The 19,253-nt window shown below is 36.0% G+C and overlaps 2 protein-coding genes across 2 annotated transcripts; both read right to left on the reverse strand.

The window, feature by feature from the left end:
- Nucleotides 1–1,155, reverse strand: LOC105110329 (fasciclin-like arabinogalactan protein 12). Its single transcript, XM_011005328.1, has one exon. The coding sequence runs from the start codon at nt 1,022–1,024 to the stop codon at nt 293–295; it is 732 nt and encodes a 243-aa protein (XP_011003630.1). The 5' UTR covers nt 1,025–1,155; the 3' UTR covers nt 1–292.
- Nucleotides 1,156–1,722: 567 nt separating this feature from the next.
- On the reverse strand, nt 1,723–4,814 carry LOC105110332 (heat stress transcription factor A-5-like). The gene is made up of 2 exons (XM_011005331.1): nt 4,467–4,814; nt 1,723–3,275 (listed from the first exon to the last, which is right to left on the reverse strand). Exons 1-2 carry the CDS (start codon nt 4,704–4,706, stop codon nt 2,046–2,048), a joined length of 1,470 nt encoding a protein of 489 aa, XP_011003633.1. The 5' UTR covers nt 4,707–4,814; the 3' UTR covers nt 1,723–2,045.
- Nucleotides 4,815–19,253: the final 14,439 nt, after the last annotated feature.

Genomic DNA, 19,253 nt, shown 5'->3' on the forward strand with positions numbered 1-19,253 from the left:
TTTGTAGAAAAGTTTAGAAGATGGCAATGGCAGCACCCACGTTCACACCACCAACGAAAGTACTAGACAAAGAGATTTTGAATAAATCAATGAACTTATAGAAGTGATACCAACTTTCTTTATGACAAGCAGCAACTTGAGGCATCTAGCTTTCGAAGGTTTCCTGTAATAACATATAGAGAACTCCCGCTCTTTTTTTCACTCTTTTTCAGGCAACAAGTTTTTATGTCAACTACGAGGACCAAATCCAGGACAAGCTGTCCTTATCACATGGTTCCTAGGCTTTTTCTGGTCACAAAGAAAACGATATTGCAACAACAGTACCAACTATAAAGAACACCGTATCATGATACATGATAAAACTTACAGCGCTAGAAATATCCTTCTTAGAAACACCATCATCAGGGCTCTCTGACTCTGCTTTAAGCTTTGGTGCCGGTGCCGGTGCCGGTGGTGGAGGTTTAGGGGTAAATATATCCAAAGGAAGTAGCACCTTGTCAACCTGATATATAGCAAGATTGGTGTCCGTGTATACAGTGTCAGAAATGGTGGTGTTGGTAAGTCCTGTAGATATGTTCAAGGAGTTCCCACTGGCGGTAACGTTAAGCTGAAACCTAGCACCAGATCCAGCGTGTGTTTTTAAAGGGCTACTCACGGTATCAAATTGGGAAGATGAGATGAACATAGGGACAATGTGAAACTGCATCAACTCGACCTTCTCTTGATCAGTTAAGGTGCGGAGAGTGCCTGTTTTAAGGGCTGAAAATGCACTATCGCTTGGAGCAAAGATGGTCAAACCATTGTTTGTGTTGCCAAGTTGGGAGTTTAGATTGCTGTCCAATTGAGTGGATTTCAAGAGGCGGATGAAGGTCTTGAAGTGGCCAGCCTTTTTGAGTATTTTGATGACATTAGTGGGGCCGGGTGGTGCAGGAGCGGGCGCAGGTGATTGAGCTGTGGTTGTGGTTAAATTGATGGAGAGAATAAGCAGATACAATGAGATCAAGAGGTGTTGTAATCGTTCCATTTTTTCAATGTTGTTTACCAGTAGTGGTGACCTGTTTTGTTTGCAAAATGTAAATGTGGGAGTGCTTCGCTGCACAAGTGTTAGATTCACAAAGAGAGGCCTTTAATAATGGAGAGGACCGAGAAGAAAACGTAGTTAGGTGTAACCTGCAATGTCATATTAGTAAAAAAAAATTAGGTGTTTGGTGCCTCACCTTTCACGAAAAAGGGAAAAAGAAAATCAATTGAGAGGGATATAACAGCAACTTGTTTGCTTAGAGTTGAAGGGAAATAGGGTTTTGTCAATCTATAAAAGAGTATTCGTAAGCAAATGTGAGATTGTAAATACCAGAGTATCGTAAATACCAGAGTATCACTGTTTTTGGAAGTCAATATAGGGAGGGAGGGAGGGAGGGATGGACTAAGTTTATTTTTCAGGTATTATGGTTAGTTTTCATTGAATTTGACCACCAATACTTGTATTTCAGAAAGTTTTGTTTCATGAAGTATGTAATCAGCAGCAGAATTTAAAACATGTGACTGAAAGTGTAAGGTTTTGACCACCAACAGTGTACAATACCAAATCGCTTTTAAAACTAACACAGGCGCCAAAGTCATATAGAACAAGCGTGTTATTGTCATTATAGCTTTAGGGCATCAAGCACGAAAAGGGGAAAGAACATGTGGAATGTGCTACTGGTTAATGGAAGTAGAAGACAATTTCAAACCAACAGTAAGGATCAGCCATTGCCTACTATCCCACCATTTAAATCTGCACCATGCTACACCCATAAAATTCAATTTTCCCACATCAGCACGCCAAATGAATGCAATCTATTAGAAGGGTGGAGCGGTATGAACAGTAATAGCATCTAAAATTACTAGTGGCATGTCAAGCGTCAACATTATATTATTCAAACCAAATAGATGGTTTCATGTCAAGTTATATTCTCATGTTGCCAATGGTAATTTTATGAGAGCACCAAAGGTACTGAGAGAAACCTCTGCGAACCTTTTGCTAGGCTCTAAGACAATTGCGATGCTCACAGAGAGAGCTGCTCCATGTTTTTAGCATTTCTTGGCGCTCCGAAACCTATCCTTCTTTCTCGCTCATCATATGGGTTTGCTCTGTAATTAGAACTTGCCTCTTCATTATCAGAATAGCCGGGCCTTTCAGTTAGGAACTGTTCCCAGAAAACATCATTCACTCTAACTGGAGCTGATGGAGGTGCTTGATTGTTACTTGGGGTCTCCTGGGAGGAGGATAAAACTCTGCCCTCGTTACCCAGATTTATGTTGTTCTGACTAGCTCGGATATCAGAATCTTTGTTACTCTCATTAAACCTTGATTCTGGAGATTTGCCAATTTCCTGGCCTAGTTGAGGTATCCTAGTTAAATAAGGATTTTTGTTGACTTGCAAAGGAGAAGATGCCAGACTAAGATTTAGCTGACAGGAAATATGACCGTCAACTTCTTCATTAGAAGTCAAATTCGACTGCAGTGAATGTAGTGCTGGGCTCCCATTTGCTGGTATGTCTTTTGGGACAGCTGGATTCACTTTAAATGCATACGATGCCCCTGTGTCTGAAAGTTCTAACGTTTCAGGTGCCAATAGCAAACCTGATGTCCTAGTCAGTGCATCTTTTGGATTCCCTTCAGATATTTTTCTTTGTGGGCTTCCCCCATCTTCATTGGAGCTCTGTGTGCTGTGTGAAACCAAATTAATATCTGAAACAGCTGGTGACAATTCCAGTCTCAACTTATCTGGGAAATCTTGATGGATGACATTCGACTCAGGTCTAGAACTACTGTGGTTTTCCACAAGACTATTTTCTGCAATTGGCATTGGGTGATCAACTTGGGGCAATCGTCTCTTCTTGCTATAGGCTGAAAAATCCATAGCTTCAATCTTGCGAGCAAGGTGTTCAACAAAAGTAGGGTTTTGAACAGCCTTCTCTAAGAACGACAGCAGCTTTTCCTGCCTCTGCTGCATAGTATCTATCTTCTGTGTTAGATCTTCCACCTGTAGCTTTGCAGATGACCGCTGCTGTTCAAACCTTAGAATACTTGCCTTGAGTTTAGCTTTATCACGTGCAAGCTTTTCTATTTCTTCCTCATATGCAGCTCTTTCTGGATCCACTAAAGAACCTTGAGGTTGACTATGACTGTGGATTGGTTTTCTTCGGTGGATATTCTTAAGCAGGTGCTTTTGATCTTTCACAAAATCTTCATTGGCAAATTCCCATCTCTCAGGATCAATCTTTCTAAATCCCTGGCAACAGAAATTATGCCATGCTAAGTTAAGTTGGCTTTAAAAAACAAAATCCTCTACATATAGACAATAAGCTAATTAAACCCAATACAGTCTCCCCTCTAATTTAGATAATACCTTAGAAAATGGGAAATTTCTCTTACCAAAAAGCATACACGATTGATGTTATTCCAACTGAAGAGCTGTTAACAATGTATAAGGCAGTTTGCACACAGTCCGAGAAGTGTTTTGTGAAGCAACAAGTGATGAGAAACTTTTAAATCCAAAGGTAAAATAGAGAGCATGAAAACAATACGAATTCTTCACTATGACAATCCATTTCAGACCCAACTATCATTGCTTACAAGGACAAATTTGCATTCCATCTTCGATTATTAAGGCTCTTCCTTCATAGAAAACAATACGAATTCTTTTCTATGACAATCCATTTGAGACCCAACCATCATTGCCTACAACAACAAAGTTGCATTCCATCTTTGAATATAAAGGCTCTTCCTTCATTACTGACAATTATAAAATGCATAACATGTAGAAATTTGCAAATTTCACTAAAATCAAACATCGTTAAGTTAATCCATTACCCACCAATATTTCCTGCCAGTCATTTACTTATTTTTATCAAATAATTCACAACCATTCTTTCCAAATACATGTTCTGTCCCAAAACCCAGCCATATTGGGAATGACTGAGCCAATACAGCAAACTAGTATTTTAGCATCTGATAAACGAGCTGATTCCGTCGTTACACATTCATTCATTCATTCAATATTAAACCAGATCAGAGACGCTTTGATTATGCCAAGGGCTCCTGCATCTAAAATAGATACTCAGACTACAAGTAGTCACTAATCTATACTCAGATTACAAGTATTCACTAATCTATCTTCCAATAAGGATTATTGATTCTTCCATTTCTAAATCTCACCATCCCATCAAACCATTTCCTCAATCCGCGGCCAGCCTCTAAACCCAAACCCTGCACTTAAAAATGATCAACTCCCCAACAAAATGATCAACCATTTCTACACTTAAAAAGGCTCTAAAGAAAAAAATTTCTTCACTACCAAAATTCATTCTACCATGATATCAAGAATTTCAATTTAGAAAAAACCCTTCGACGACTCATTTGCCACAAAGATTCAAACTTGTAATAACAAAACCAAAAAGGAAACAAACTTTAGAGCACTCACATAGGTGTTTAATTGTCTGATAAAGCTAGAGAAATTATTGTGCTTGAAAAAGGTAGGGAGCAACAATCTGGCGAATTCTGGAGGGTTCCAAACAACAAAGCTGTTTTTATTCGAACTCCAAGACACGATCTCGTCGGTCGATGAATCATCCACCATGTCATATGTCTTTACCAAGAACGGCGCCGGTCCTCCTCCTCCACCACCGCCTCCTGTGGTAGCTGACGATGTTCCTGCTTCCATTTTGATTGTTCTGTCGAAGACAAGACGAGTACGTGTTGAATTTTGGGAATGTATTTGGAGAAAGTGGAGCCTATGTTATTCTTGTTGTTGTCCAGTTCGTTAGTACATGTTTTTAATGTGACACGTCAGTTTTTGGACTTATTTTAGTATTTTTGTTTTGAAGATGCTAAATGAAAAATTAAAAAATATATTATTTTAATTTTTTAATGTTTATTTTATACATTTCAAACATTGTACTAAACAAAATGTTATTTTATTATTATTTATTTTATAAAAATACAATTCCTATAGTTCTAGTAAGAATATCAATTTTTTTCACTAGTTTTTTTCATTTTTTTTAAAACCTATATATTTTTTTACTTTTTATAAAATTATTTTGATTTTATTAGTCATGTCATGATTCTGACGAGTTTACTGGGGGTTAAATCAAGTTATTTTTTAATTATTTTTTTAATTTTATGACTTAGTATTAGGTTGATTGAAAATCATTTAGATTGTTTTTAAATCTGGCAAGTCAATCGAATCATATCAAGTTTTTTTTATCAAATATACTAAAATACAATTAACTTTTTTAAAAAGGTTTTTATCATTTGAGTGAAGATAAATAAAAAAAATATTTATACTATTTAATAAACTATATTATCAATTTTTCTTTTCTAAATAGCATCTCCCCATTAAATTATAAAATGAGTTTTGTTTTTCCTTTAAAAAACAACAAAGAAAAAGATCATGATTATATATATATAAAATTCATATAAGTCAACCCATGTTAATTAATTTTTCTTTTTCAAAAAAACCTACTTCAAGTTTAATAAAAATAAAAAGTAATAAATAACTTATAATAGATGATAAAATAAATAATAATAATTTTCAGTTTGGTTTTGTTAAACCAATCTGCTCTCCACCCCAATATCTAAAGTTAAAATCTTAAATAGTTATAAAATTAAAATTAAAATCATACATAGTTATAAAATCATCGAATAATATTATAATATTTAAGAATTAACTAGTTGTATTATATCAATTTTTTTATAAAAAAACCATTCTTAAAAAAAATCTATAAGAGAGAAAGTTTAGATATAGATATTTTTATTGTTTTTTATGGTTCTACATTTTATTTTCTCTCTTTTGTATATTTCTTTTCAAAATAAATCTAAAATAATAATTAATAAGATATTATTGATTACTCATTATGTATCATAAAAAAATTACTATATAAAAAAATATTTTAAAAAAATGCATTTGAACCTAACTAAAAAAAGCATAATAAAAAATGAATAAATGGTAAAAAAAATAATAGACTAATATGTTTTTCTTTTAGGATTAGATTTTTTATATTAATTGTTACATACTTAAAAATATAAAAATTTATATATAAAAAATAATTAATGGGTAGAAACTTAAAATTATAAACTCAATTTTTTTAGATTGTATTATATTAGGCATTCTCAAAATCAAATCCTTAAGACAATTGACCAAACATTAATGCTAAGTTTGTGAAGGGTAATATTCTAGTGGACTTCATTCCATACAAACCTCGTAATCTTAAAAAAGATTTTTTCAAAGATAAAGTTTTGAGTAACAAGATTCCACATCCTATAAGAGAAAGAATGAATTTGATAGATAGAAAGCAGATGCAGATTCAGCATGAGAATCAAAACAGATTGCTGCCTAAGATTTTGATAAATGACTGCATCTTTAACGATCTTTGTTATTCTTGGCATGATTCTTTAGTAATCAAATTGCTAGGAAAGGATGTTGGTTACTTTCAAATGCAGAGTCGATTAAAATCTGCTTGGAAATTGTTAGGAGGGTTTGAGCTCATGGATATTAGAAACGACTATTTCATGGTCAAGTTTGATATTGTGGAGGATCGGGATAGGGTCAATAACGGGGGTTCATGGATGATCTTTAACCACCATCTGACAATGCAAAAATGGACTACTGATTTCATTGCCTCCTCTGCTATTATTAATCATATTATGGTTCGGGTAAGAATTTTAAGCCTTAATTTGGTAAGAATTCTTCAAGCCTTAATTTCCATACGCTTACTTATATTAGAAGGCAAAGAAATATGTTTTATGATTTTTTCTTCCTGATGGCTCTTGGTGTTCAGATGATGCTAAGTTACAGGTTGAGGCCATTAATTTCTTCAAATATCTTTTTAGTTATGATAATGTAGTGGATATTTCAGCTTTGGATGAGATTGAAGTTCCAAAGCTTTGTAATCTTGGAGTGGCTAATTTAATGAAACTGGTTACTAAAAATGAAGTGTTTGCAGCTCTCTTTAGTATGAAGCCTTTTAAAACACCGAGTATAGATGGTTTCTAGCCTTTCTTCTTTAAAACTCATTGGGATGTAGCAGGAGACGACATCTAGAGGTTAATCCAGACTGCTTTTGAGTAAGGTAATTTTAACAGAAAGATTTCAGAAATGTTTATGGTTCTGATTTCAAAATAGGAGAATCCTTCTGACTTTAAGCAGTTTCATCCTATAAGCTTATGTAATGTTATTTATAAGCTTATTATCAAGGTCTTAGTAAACAGTCTGCGATCCTATCTTGATGATCTTATTGGCCCTCTTTAGAGCAGCTTCACAATAGATTGCAGTACTATTGATAATGTTTTAATCAATCAGAAAGTTCTGCATCATATGCACAAGACTAAAAATAAACATGGGATCTTGGTAGCTAAAATTGATCTTGAAAAGGCATATGATAAGATTAATTGGGATTTTTTAAAATCCATCTTAGAAGACTTTGGACTCCCGATAGGTACTATTAAGTTGATAATATTTTGTGTTTAGTCCTTTTCAAATTCTCTTCTTTGGAATGGTTTGAAATTGCCAGTGTTTTCACCAATAAGGGGATTATATCAATGAAATCCACTTTTGCCTTACTTATTTGTGATGTGTATAGAGAAGCTTGCTTGCCTTATTAATAAAAAAGTATATGATAAAACTTGGTTGCCAATTCATGTCTCTAAAGGCATCCCAGGTATCTTTCATCTGCTTTTTGCGGATGATGTCCTTTCATTTACTAAAGGTACCAGTGTATATATGTGTATGCTTGTTAATGTTCTCACAACTTTCTGTAGTGCTTCAGGTCTAAGGGTGAATTCTAACAAATCAAGAGTAATGTTTTCCAACAATGTTAGCATAAGGGTGAAGCATGACCTCTCACAAATCTCTAATATTAAGTTTGTTAGCAATCTTGGTAAATACCTTGGCTTCCCTTTAATTCAGGGTAGGGTTAAGAAGTCAAATCTAAATTTCATTATATAGAGTATTCAATCTAAGTTTGCAGCTTGGAAATGTTGTTTACTGAATAAGGCTAGAAAGGTTACCTTAGTAAAATTGGTTTTGGCAGCAATCCCTACTTACTCTATATAACAAATCTAGCTTCCATAGGTTTGCTTGGAAATTGATAAAAAGGTGTGAAATCTCGTATGGGAATGATATATTTCAAGTCGAGGAATTCATTTGGTGAATTGGAATATTGTATCCTCACAAGGAAATTATGGTGGATTGGGTATTAGGGAGGCAAGATTGGCTAATGTGGCTTTTTTGGGTAAGTGAGCTTGGCAAATCATAAATGAAGGAAGGAAATCGTGGATATCAATATTAAGGCATAAGTATCTTCAACATCCCAGTTTGCTAAATACTTATACTGTGTCTCGAAATGTTTCTATTACATGACACTCTTTGTATAAGACATTTAATTTTCTTCGTGGTGGGTTCATTTACAGAGAAGGTAATGAGGATTTATCTTTATGGTTTGACCTTTGGATGCAGAACGACATAATAGGGTCAGAAGTGAATATAATACATATTATTGATTCAGATTTAAAGTTTCAGATTTATGGTATGGTGGAAAATGAAACTCTTATGTACTAGATGCACATATTTCAAATTTAGTAAAATAGAAAATCAAGGTGGTACCAATTCCATTTTGTCCCAAGCTAGAGGATTGCATTGTATGGTCTGCCAATATGAATGGTATGTATAATCCCACTTCAACTTATTCTTGGCTTTTGTTCGAAGCTAGAAATCTTCTTTTAGATGTAAGGTGGACTTGGATTTGGAAATTGAAGGTTTTAGAAAAAATCAAGATGTTTATTTAGCAATTATTTTATAATAACCTTACCACTAATTTATTGTAGTTTAAACACAATATTTTCTCATTTCCAATCTATGGTGGTTGTAACAAGGAGGACGAGGACATTTTACATTGTATTAGAAATTATGTGTTTGCCATGAGTATTTAGCTTGAATTAGATCTCATAAATCGGCAAGGGTTCTGGTGTTCTAAATGTGATAGAATGGGTTCAAAGATTTGTCTTATCGAACATTTTCTTGCTATTCTTGTCTAGTCTCTGGTGGATTTGAAGGAGGAGAAATATTTTAGCTTTTGGGAAGGAGTATTTGAGGGATAACTGTTTGTTATATTAAATTCACATTTTAAAAGATGTGTGTTGTGATGCTTGGAATAATCCAAATATGGTGAGTAGGCACTCCACTACTATCTCATGGCTTAAGCTTGAAAAATAATTTATTAAACTGGATGTGGATGACAACTCTTTTAGGAACCCGGGGAGGACTGGATTTTAGGGTCTTTTATGAAATTTTGAAAGGTGATGATTAATGAGTTTTACGGGTTATAGAAGTTTTGGTTTTAATCTACTTCCAGAACTACTAGGAATTAAATATGGTTTATTAGTGGCATGAGATAGAGGTTTCAAAAAGGTCATATACAACTTTGATTCTACATATTTTATTCGATTGATTCAATATGATTTTAACAAGTATCACTTGTTCTGAGTTGTTATTTTTGACATAAAAACTCCCGGCATGAAATTGAAAAATTTGTTTACTTCATATTTTGTGTGAAGCTAATTCATGTGTTAACTATATGACTAAGTTTGCATCAAAAAGTGACTCTGCTTTATGTATTTAGGAGAACCCTTATTCGAGAGTTTGCTATTTGTTGTTATCTGATTCTCTAGGTTTTGTTTATTTTAGAGGATTATAATTTTTTTTTCTTTTCACTATACCAAAAAGAAAATCAAATTCTTATAAACTTGGAAGGAACTCTCTCTCTCTCTTAATTTTGATATCCTATTCTTGTTAAATATTAATGCATATTTTTTTTTTTAAAAAAAAAAGCTATGCATATTAAGTTGATATATAACTATTCCAAAATAATTATTAATATTACCATATTTTTTAAAATATCCTTAAAAACTATGGCATAATTTTTTAAATATTATTTTACTTCTGGGAACAAGTTTAGACTGTCTGGAACTGCCCTTGCACTGCCGTAGAGTCAAATGTTTGCTTGGGCCTCAGCGCATCTCAGTTCTAGGAAAATGTATCTGGATGTGCAGATTCTACAGGTTTTTTTTTTTAATGTTAAATTAATATTTTTTATAATTTTAATGATCTAATATAAAAAATAACAACTAATTTGAAAAAAAGCATGAGTTATTAAGTTATTGTATTAATTATTATTTTTTTCCATCCCTTCTTTATTACAAGTGTCGAGATTGTTGGGTGTGGACACAAAATGGTTGGTGGCAGCCATGTTAGACATGGCTAAAGTCAATGGTGGTTGCATGGTGGGTGCCTAACCAAAGAAATTGTTGCCCACCATTGTTGACTAAAGAAGAAGCTTGTCTCCCACATCAGCTATAAATAGAGAGTGCCATTGATAGCTGATGATCACCACGAGATAGAGAGAAACACAGAGAGAGAGCTAAGGGTGAGAGTTGAGTTGAGTAGATAAGTTTTCTCCTCCTCCTTGTTTTCTTGTTTGTATTGCTTTTGAGCTTGATTAATACAAACCAGTAGCTCCGTGAAGTAGGCAAGTTGCCGAACCACGTAAATTTGTGTGTGTTTGAATGTTTGGATCACCTAACAACTGGTATCAGAGCTTGTTCTTGAAAGTTCTTGAAAAAGAGGGTGTTTGATCCAAACTCAAAAATAAAAGTTCTCAAAACGTGTTTTTGAACATACTACCGTGAAGAGGACGACGAGAGGAATCCACTGGTGAAAACCCGGCGAAAATCCGACGTCCTGCATGCCCGCACGCGCCACCACCAGTACTGTCCACGCGCACAGAAGCGCCGTACACGCTTCACGCGTCTTCCTTGCCGTTTCCTGCAACCCGACTCTGCCACGTCAGCAGACACGTCGGCCGTTCGACACAGCCAGTAGCCCAACTCACCTACCACATCAGCCGGTCGACACGGTCATCAGCCACGTCACCAGACACGTCACCACTGCCACGTCAGATTGGGTGGACCCCACATTGCCTACGTGTCTGACACGTCATCTAGCCACGTCAGCACAACTGGGTTTTGATCTGGTGTGGCGCAGCGACTATTCCTCCTGCCACGTGGCTTCATCTGCAGCGTCCAGTTATCTCAATTTTTTGATTGTTTAAATCGGAGCCATCCGAAGTCCGATTTGGGTGATCTTAGTGTCGTTTCCAGCATTTTTGGCCATTCCGGACACATCTGTAAGGTCAAATTTTTGAGATTCAAATCCGAGAAAGAGTAAAAATGGCTGATGAAATAAAGGCTGCAGGAATTGAAAAATTTGATGGAACTGATTATGGATATTGGAAAATGCAAATTGAAGATTATCTATATGGGAAGAAACTTCATCTTCCTCTGTTGGGGAGCAAGCCAGAAAACATGTCAGAAGAAGATTGGCAAATACTTGATAGACAAGTCTTGGGCATTATCCGGCTATCATTGTCAAGAAGAGTTGCTCATAATGTTACAAAAGAGAGATCCACAGCAAGATTGATGGAAGCCTTGTCTGGGATGTATGAGAAGCCATCAGCAAATAACAAAGTGCACTTGATGAAGAAGCTGTTCAACCTGAAGATGACAGAAAGCACCTCTGTTACACAACATCTTAATAATTTCAACACCATCACAAATCAATTGTCATCTGTTGAAATTGAGTTTGATGATGAGATCTGAGCACTTATTTTGCTAGCTCACTTCCAAGCAGTTGGGAAGGTATGAGAACAGTCGTAAGCAACTCAGCTGGAAAATCCAAATTAAAATATGATGACATCCGAGACCTGATTTTAGCTGAAGAAGTACGAAGGAAAGACTCGGGTGAAAGCTCAAGTTCAGGTTCAGCTTTCAACATCAACACTCGAGGAAGGAGACAAGATAGAGGCTTATCCAAAGGCAGATCAAAATCCAGGTACAGAAGCAAAAGCAAGTTTGGACCTAGGAAGCAGGTTGAATGTTGGAATTGTGGCAAACCTGGTCATTTCATGAGGAGTTGCACAAAACCGAAGAAACCTGAAGTTGATTCTGCAAACGCCACTACAGACGAGGTACAAGATGCTTTGATTCTTGCTGTACATAGTCCTATTGATGATTGGGTTCTTGATTCTGGAGCTTCATTTCACTGTACACCACACCATGAAATGATGCAAAACTATATTGCTGGAGATCACGGGGTAGTCTATCTGGCCGATGGACAACCATTGGATATTGTGGGTATAGGAGATGTGCAAATCAAGACAATGAATGGATCTATATGGAACTTGTAAAATGTAAGGCATGTTCCTGGACTAAAGAAGAAGCTGATCTCGGTCGGACAACTTGATGATAGTGGTCATTCAATCCTTTTTTGTGGAGGAATGTGGAAGGTATCAAAGGGAGCAATGGTTTTGGCTCGTGGAAAGAAAACAGGCACCCTGTATATGACCACAAGATCAGCAGATATAATTGCCTCTACTGAAGCAGAAAATCAGGCACAGCTATGGCATTGCAGACTCGGCCATATGAGTCAAAAGGGGATGAAGATACTTCAGTCAAAGGGAAAGCTGCCAGAGTTAAAAAATGTTGATCTAGACATTTGTGAAAGTTGTGTTCTCGGAAAACAGAATAAGCTCAGTTTCTTAAAGGTTGACAGGATCTTAAGACCAAGAAAGCTAGAACTGGTGCACACAGATTTATGGGGACCAGCTCCTGTAGCATCTCTTGGAGGTTCTCGGTACTATGTGACTTTTATTGACGACTTCAGCAGAAAGGTATGGGTCTACTTTCTGAAAAATAAATCTGATGTGTTTGACACATTCAAGAAATGGAAGGCTATGGTTGAAATTGAATCAGGTTTGAAGTTGAAATGCTTACGATCTGATAATGGAGGAGAATACATTGATGGAGGTTTCAAGGAGTATTGCGTTGTCAACGGTATCAGAATGGAAAAGACAGTTCCAGGCACACCACAACAGAATGGCATTGTTGAACGGATGAACAGGACCATCAATGAACGAGCTAGAAGCATGAGGTTGCATTCTGGGTTACCTCAAACATTCTGGGCTGATGCAGTTCATACTGCAGTTTACTTGATCAACCGTGGACCATCAGTTCCTTTGGAGTTCAGACTGCCCGAGGAAGTCTGGAGAGGAAAAGAAGTACAGCTTTCTCACCTAAAGGTCTTTGGGTGTGTTTCCTATGTGCATGTAGACTCTGATGCTCGCAACAAGCTGGATGCCAAATCAAAGAAATGTTTCTTTATTGGCTATGGAGATGAAGAATTTGGATTTCGTTTTTGGGATGATCAGAACAGGAAGATTATCAGAAGCAGGAACGTGATCTTCAACGAGAAAGTTTTGTACAAAGACAAATCAAGTACAGAACTAGAGATAACTGATTCAGATACGAGTCCACAGAAATCTGAATTCATACAATTAGAAGGGCTTCCTGATGTTACCACTCAAGAGTTCATACAAGACAGTTCAAGCACTTCAGTACCCACCACTTCTACACAAGATAGTGCAGAGACAAGTGAACCAGCTGTTCGCAGGTCTTCAAGGACTATAAAGCCTCCACAACGGTTCACACTTCTACTGAATTATATCTTGCTGACAGATGGTGGTGAACCATTAACTTATGAAGAATCCTTACAAGATGGAAACTCGAGCAAGTGGGAGTTCGCCATGAAGGACGAGATGGAGTCATTGTTGAAGAACAAGACTTGGGAGTTAACCAAACTGCCTGAAGGAAAGAAGGCCTTGCAAAACAAGTGGGTTTACAGAGTAAAGACCGAGCATGACGGAAGCAAACGGTTCAAAGCAAGACTTGTTGTAAAAGGGTTTCAGCAAAAGAAGGGGATCGACTATTCTGAGATATTTTCTCCAGTTGTGAAGCTTACAACAATCAGAGTTGTTCTAGGGATAGTAGCTGCAAAAAATTTACATCTTGAACAATTAGATGTAAAAACAACATTTCTTCATGGAGAATTGGAGGAAGACATTTACATGCAACAACCAGAGGGGTTTGCAATACCAGGAAAGGAGAGTCAAGTTTGCAAACTAAAGAAGAGCCTATATGGTTTGAAGCAAGCTCCAAGACAGTGGTACAAGAAGTTTGATAACTTCATGTGTAGTACGGGATACACAAAATGTCAGGCTAATCACTGTTGCTATGTCAAACATTTTGACAACTCCTATATCATTTTACTATTATATATGGATGATATGTTAATTGCAGGATCCAGCATGGAAGAGATTGACAAGCTAAAGCAACAATTGTCAAAACAGTTTGAAATGAAGGATCTGGGAGCTGCTAAACAAATACTTGGCATGAGAATCATTAGAGACAAAGACAAAGGCATACTAAAGCTTTCACAGGCAAAGTATGTCAAGAAGGTTCTCAGCAGGTTTAGTATGGATAATGCTAAGCCAGTATGTACACCTCTGGGGAATCATTTCAAGCTCAGTAGAGACTAGTCACCAAAAACTGAGCTAGAACGTGGATACATGGACCAGATTCCATACGCCTCAGCTATCGGCTCCTTGATGTATGCCATGGTCTGTACTAGACCAGATATTGCCCATGCAGTGGGAGTTGTAAGCCGATATATGAGCAATCCTGGAAAGCAGCATTGGGAGGCAGTGAAATGGATCATGAGGTACTTAAAAGGCTCATCGGAGACATGTCTTACTTTCACAGCTGGCGGTTTGAAACTTGAAGGCTTTGTAGATGCTGATCTAGCAAGAGATGTTGATAGCAGAAAGAGTACTACAGGTTATATATACACTCTAGGAGGCACTGCTGTTTCTTAGAGTTCTACCTTGCAAAAGATAGTTGCTCTTTCAACGACAGAAGCTGAATATGTTGCAGTTTCAGAATCTGCAAAAGAGATAGTATGGCTACAGAGTTTCTTGCAAGAATTGGGCAAGATGCATGGAAAAGGTACTTTGTATAGTGACAGTCAGAGTGCAATCTTCCTTGCCAAGAATCCAGCATTTCACTCCAGAACAAAGCACATACAGATCAAATATCACTTCATCAGGCAATTGCTCGACGATGAACAACTGTTACTTGAAAAGATCTGTGGAAGCAAGAATCCAGCCGACATGTTAACCAAAGGAGTCACTCTTGATAAACTGAAGCTGTGTAAAGCTTCAGTTGGTCTTAAAGATTAAAAGACAGATCTAACGCCATTTGTGTCCAAGTGGGAGATTGTTGGGTGTGGACACAACATGGTTGGTGGCAGCCATGTTAGACATGGCTAAAATCAATGGTGGTTGCATGGTGGGTGCCTAACCAAAGAAATTGTTGCCCATCATTGTTGACTAAAGAAGAAGCTTGTCTCCCACATCAGCTATAAATAGAGAGTGTCATTGATAGCTGATGATCACCACGAGATAGAGAGAAACACAGAGAGAGAGTTAAGGGTGAGAGTTGAGTTGTGATTAGTACTTAAAATGACATTTTTATCATGGTTTTATATCATCATTTTGCACTTGAAGTATCAATAACTCCTTAACTTAAATATGTTTTATAATAATGTATCTAATAATATAAGATACCTATAATTTATGGTAAATATCTATTTTTAATGCAGGCCTATCACATAAATGAAAAGATTGATTGATGACTTGAAGAACTTAAATTGCAAGGATAAAGAGATGGCCAAACTTAGAAAAGAGGTATCGGTGCAATCCAAACCGGAACACTGTTCGATAATTGGGTCATATCTGGAGTTAAAGATCTCAGATTTAGGTCCAATTTATATGGATGGAAAGGTAAGACATAGGCCTACAACTTTCATATGGAGCCCAAGATCTAAAAAGGCCATTATCAAGTCCAAATTGTAGCAACAACAAAGAAGCCCGAATCTGTCTTCCAGCCCGAGCACTGTTCGGTATTTTGGCCATATCTAGAGTTCTAGAAGTCCAAATGAGCTGAATTGTTTACACAAGAAAGCTGAGACAATTGCCTACAACTTTCATGTTTGCAACTGGCTCCAATTTTGACGTTATCAATGACGTTTTGGGCAGACAAGAGAAGATAAGGATTGTCACCAAGTCAAAAGTTGGCCACCCACTTATCAATTAGTCATCAAATCAATAGTTCCCATTTTTGGCCTATAAAAGGAGGCATTTGCCATGCATTTAGGCATCTTGGTTTCCAGATCAAGATCATGCTCTTCCTTTCTCTCTTTGTATTTTTTGTAATGTTTATGCTTTGCTTTCATTAATATCAAGTTTATGCCTTTCATTTCCTTTCCTTTACTTAGTTAACTTTTATGTTCTTATTTTGTTTATCTATTTTGCTTTCTTTCATTATGTCTAGCTAAGTTAGTTATGTCAAGGTGAAAAGGTTACACTAATGGTGTAAGAATAAGTATAATGTAAACTTAATATGGACTTTAATGTTTGATGCTAACATGTTTTATATTTGTTATCTTGTTCACTCTTTAATACTTTGCTTGTTAAATGACTAATCTTGATTTATGTTGTATAACACTTGGTACAACAAATGCTTGGCACTTTCATAGCCCATAATGTATGGTATAACCGACACCTGAGCTATGAAAGGAACTTGATTTGTTGTTAACATAAGTTATAATCATGAATGCTTGACGAGATTTACAAGTATTAGCATTAATTGAATAAGATGACTAATGTAATCATGTTAACAATATATAATCTGATTGGAACCTCCTTTGTGTGTGGCTTCCAATTCAATAATAAGAGTTTATATTATACTTGTTTGATATACCATTAGTGGAACCTCTAACCTTGACATTTGTTATTATTATTGTTTAATCCTTACATTAATTTTCCATCTCCAAGTTCTCGTCATCTTCTTCTTCTTCTCTTTCTTTATTATTATTATTATTACTACTACTACTACTACTACTACTACTATTATTATTATTAGTATTAGTAGTATTACTATTATTACTATTGTTATTATTATTATTATTATTATTATTATTATTATTATTATTATTATTATTGTTATTATTGTTATTGTTGTTATTGTTATTGTTATTGTTGTTGTATTATTGTTATTTATAATTTGTACAAATAACCTCCCTGTGGTTCGACCCCGGTCTTGCCGGGTTATTTATTACTTCGACACTCCTGCACTTGGGAGAAGACATCAATCTTTTAGTCGTGTCAAGTTTTTGGCGCCGTTGCCGGGGAGGTAAGTTCTTGTATAAATTATAGTATTTATTTTATTTTCTCTTTTCACTTTTCTGGTATATAACTTTGTTTCTTTTTATTTTGTTTTCTTCCTCCTTCTTTTGCTTTCTTCTTCTTTTTTATTTTATTGCTACACGTGCATGAGAGTGTGGTCACGTACATCAAGTGGTAGACTTTGTAGGGTATCCTCATCATTTTCAGAAAATATGGCTGAAGAAGATAATCAATCACTTCATAATGAAAATAATGAGAATAACCGTGCTAGAACACTTAGAGACCACATGAATCCCACAAGAACAAGTGCACCATCATGCATAGTTTTTCCTCCTAATGCATCTCATTTTAATTTTAAACCAGGTATTATTCAACTTTTACCTTCTTTTCATGGTTTGGAATTGGAAAATCCATACTTGCATTTAAGGGAATTTGAGGAGGTGTGCAACACATATAATAACTTAAATTGTAGCATGAGCACCATCAGATTAAAGCTTTTCCCTTTTTCATTAAAAGATAAAGCTAAAACATGGCTACAAAATTTAAGACCAGGATCCATTCGTGCTTGGGATGAAATGCAACAACAATTTTTAAAGAAGTTTTTCCCATCTCATAGAACAAACTCTTTCAAGAGACAAATCACCACTTTCACTCAAAAACCAGGAGAAACATTTTACCAATGTTGGGATAGGTATCGAGACTTGCTTAGTACTTGCCCTCATCATGGTTTTGAAACATGGAGATTGGTTTCACATTTCTATGAAGGGTTAACACCTAATTGATGTATAATGGAACTTTTAAAGATAAAGACCCTGATGAAGCAATGGAGTACTTAGACTTGTTAGCTGAAAATGCTCAAAATTGGGACACCGCGGGTACTTGTGAGGCACCGAGTAAAACTCAACCTCATACATCTAATGGAGGTATGTACAACCTTAGGGAAGATCATGACCTTCAAGCCAAGTTTGCATCTTTAGCTAGAAAAGTTGAGGCACTAGAATTGAAAAAGAGTGGTCAATTAAAATCTGTTGAAAATATTGTGTGTCAAATCTGTGAAACAAATGAACACTCAACCAGTAACTGTCCAACCTTGCCTTCTTTTAAGGAATGTCTCCATGAACAAGCCCATGCTTTAAACAGTTTTCAAAGGGCCAACCATAACCCATACTCCCAAACATACAACCCTGGTTGGAGGAATCACCCAAATTTCAATTGGAAGAGTGAGAACAACAATGCACAAACTTCACAACCACCGTTTCAAGCACACTATAATTTCCAAAATTCTCATGGATATGCACCTCCTTATGCTCCACCTCCTAGAAGAAATCTTGAGGAAACATTGCATGCATTCATTGAAAAGCAAGAGACAATTAATACTCAACTTGTTCAAAACATGACAGATTTTAAAGATACTCTTGCTAAATTAACATCTGCTCTTAGTTTCCAAGAGAAAGGTAAGTTTCCATCTCAAACACAACAAAATCCCAAAGGGCAATACAATGCAAATGCAAGTAGTTCCGGAAGCCAACAGATGGATCAAGTCAAATCAGTCACTACTCTGCGCAGTGGTAAGGTTATTGGAAAACCCGCTCTTGAACCTTATGAGAAAGATGATGAGTCAATCTCTGAGGGTAAGGAAGGGGATGAATCTGAAAATTGCAAAGAAATGACTGACTCACCGCCAGCACTTCCATTTCCTCAAGTCATGACCAAACAAAGGAAAGTCAATCACAATTCTGAAATTTATGAAATTTTCAAACAGGTAAGGATCAATATACCTTTGCTGGATGCTATTAAACAGGTTCCTTCCTATGCTAAATTTTTGAAATATCTATGCACTGTGAAGAGGAAACTGAATGTGAAAAAGAAAGCCTTTCTAGCGGAACAAGTAAGTGCTATTCTTCAAAACAACAATGCTTTGAAATATAAAGACCCTGACTGTCCTACAATTTCCTGCTTTATTGGAAAGCATAAAATTGAAAGAGCCTTACTTGATCTTGGTGCTAGTGTGAATTTACTTCCATATTCAGTTTTTCAGAGTCTCAATCTAGGTGAGTTAAAACCAACTTCTATATCTC

The sequence above is a fragment of the Populus euphratica genome, unplaced genomic scaffold (assembly GCF_000495115.2).
Source record: "Populus euphratica unplaced genomic scaffold, PopEup_1.0 scaffold323.1, whole genome shotgun sequence".
NCBI lineage: Eukaryota > Viridiplantae > Streptophyta > Magnoliopsida > Malpighiales > Salicaceae > Populus > Populus euphratica.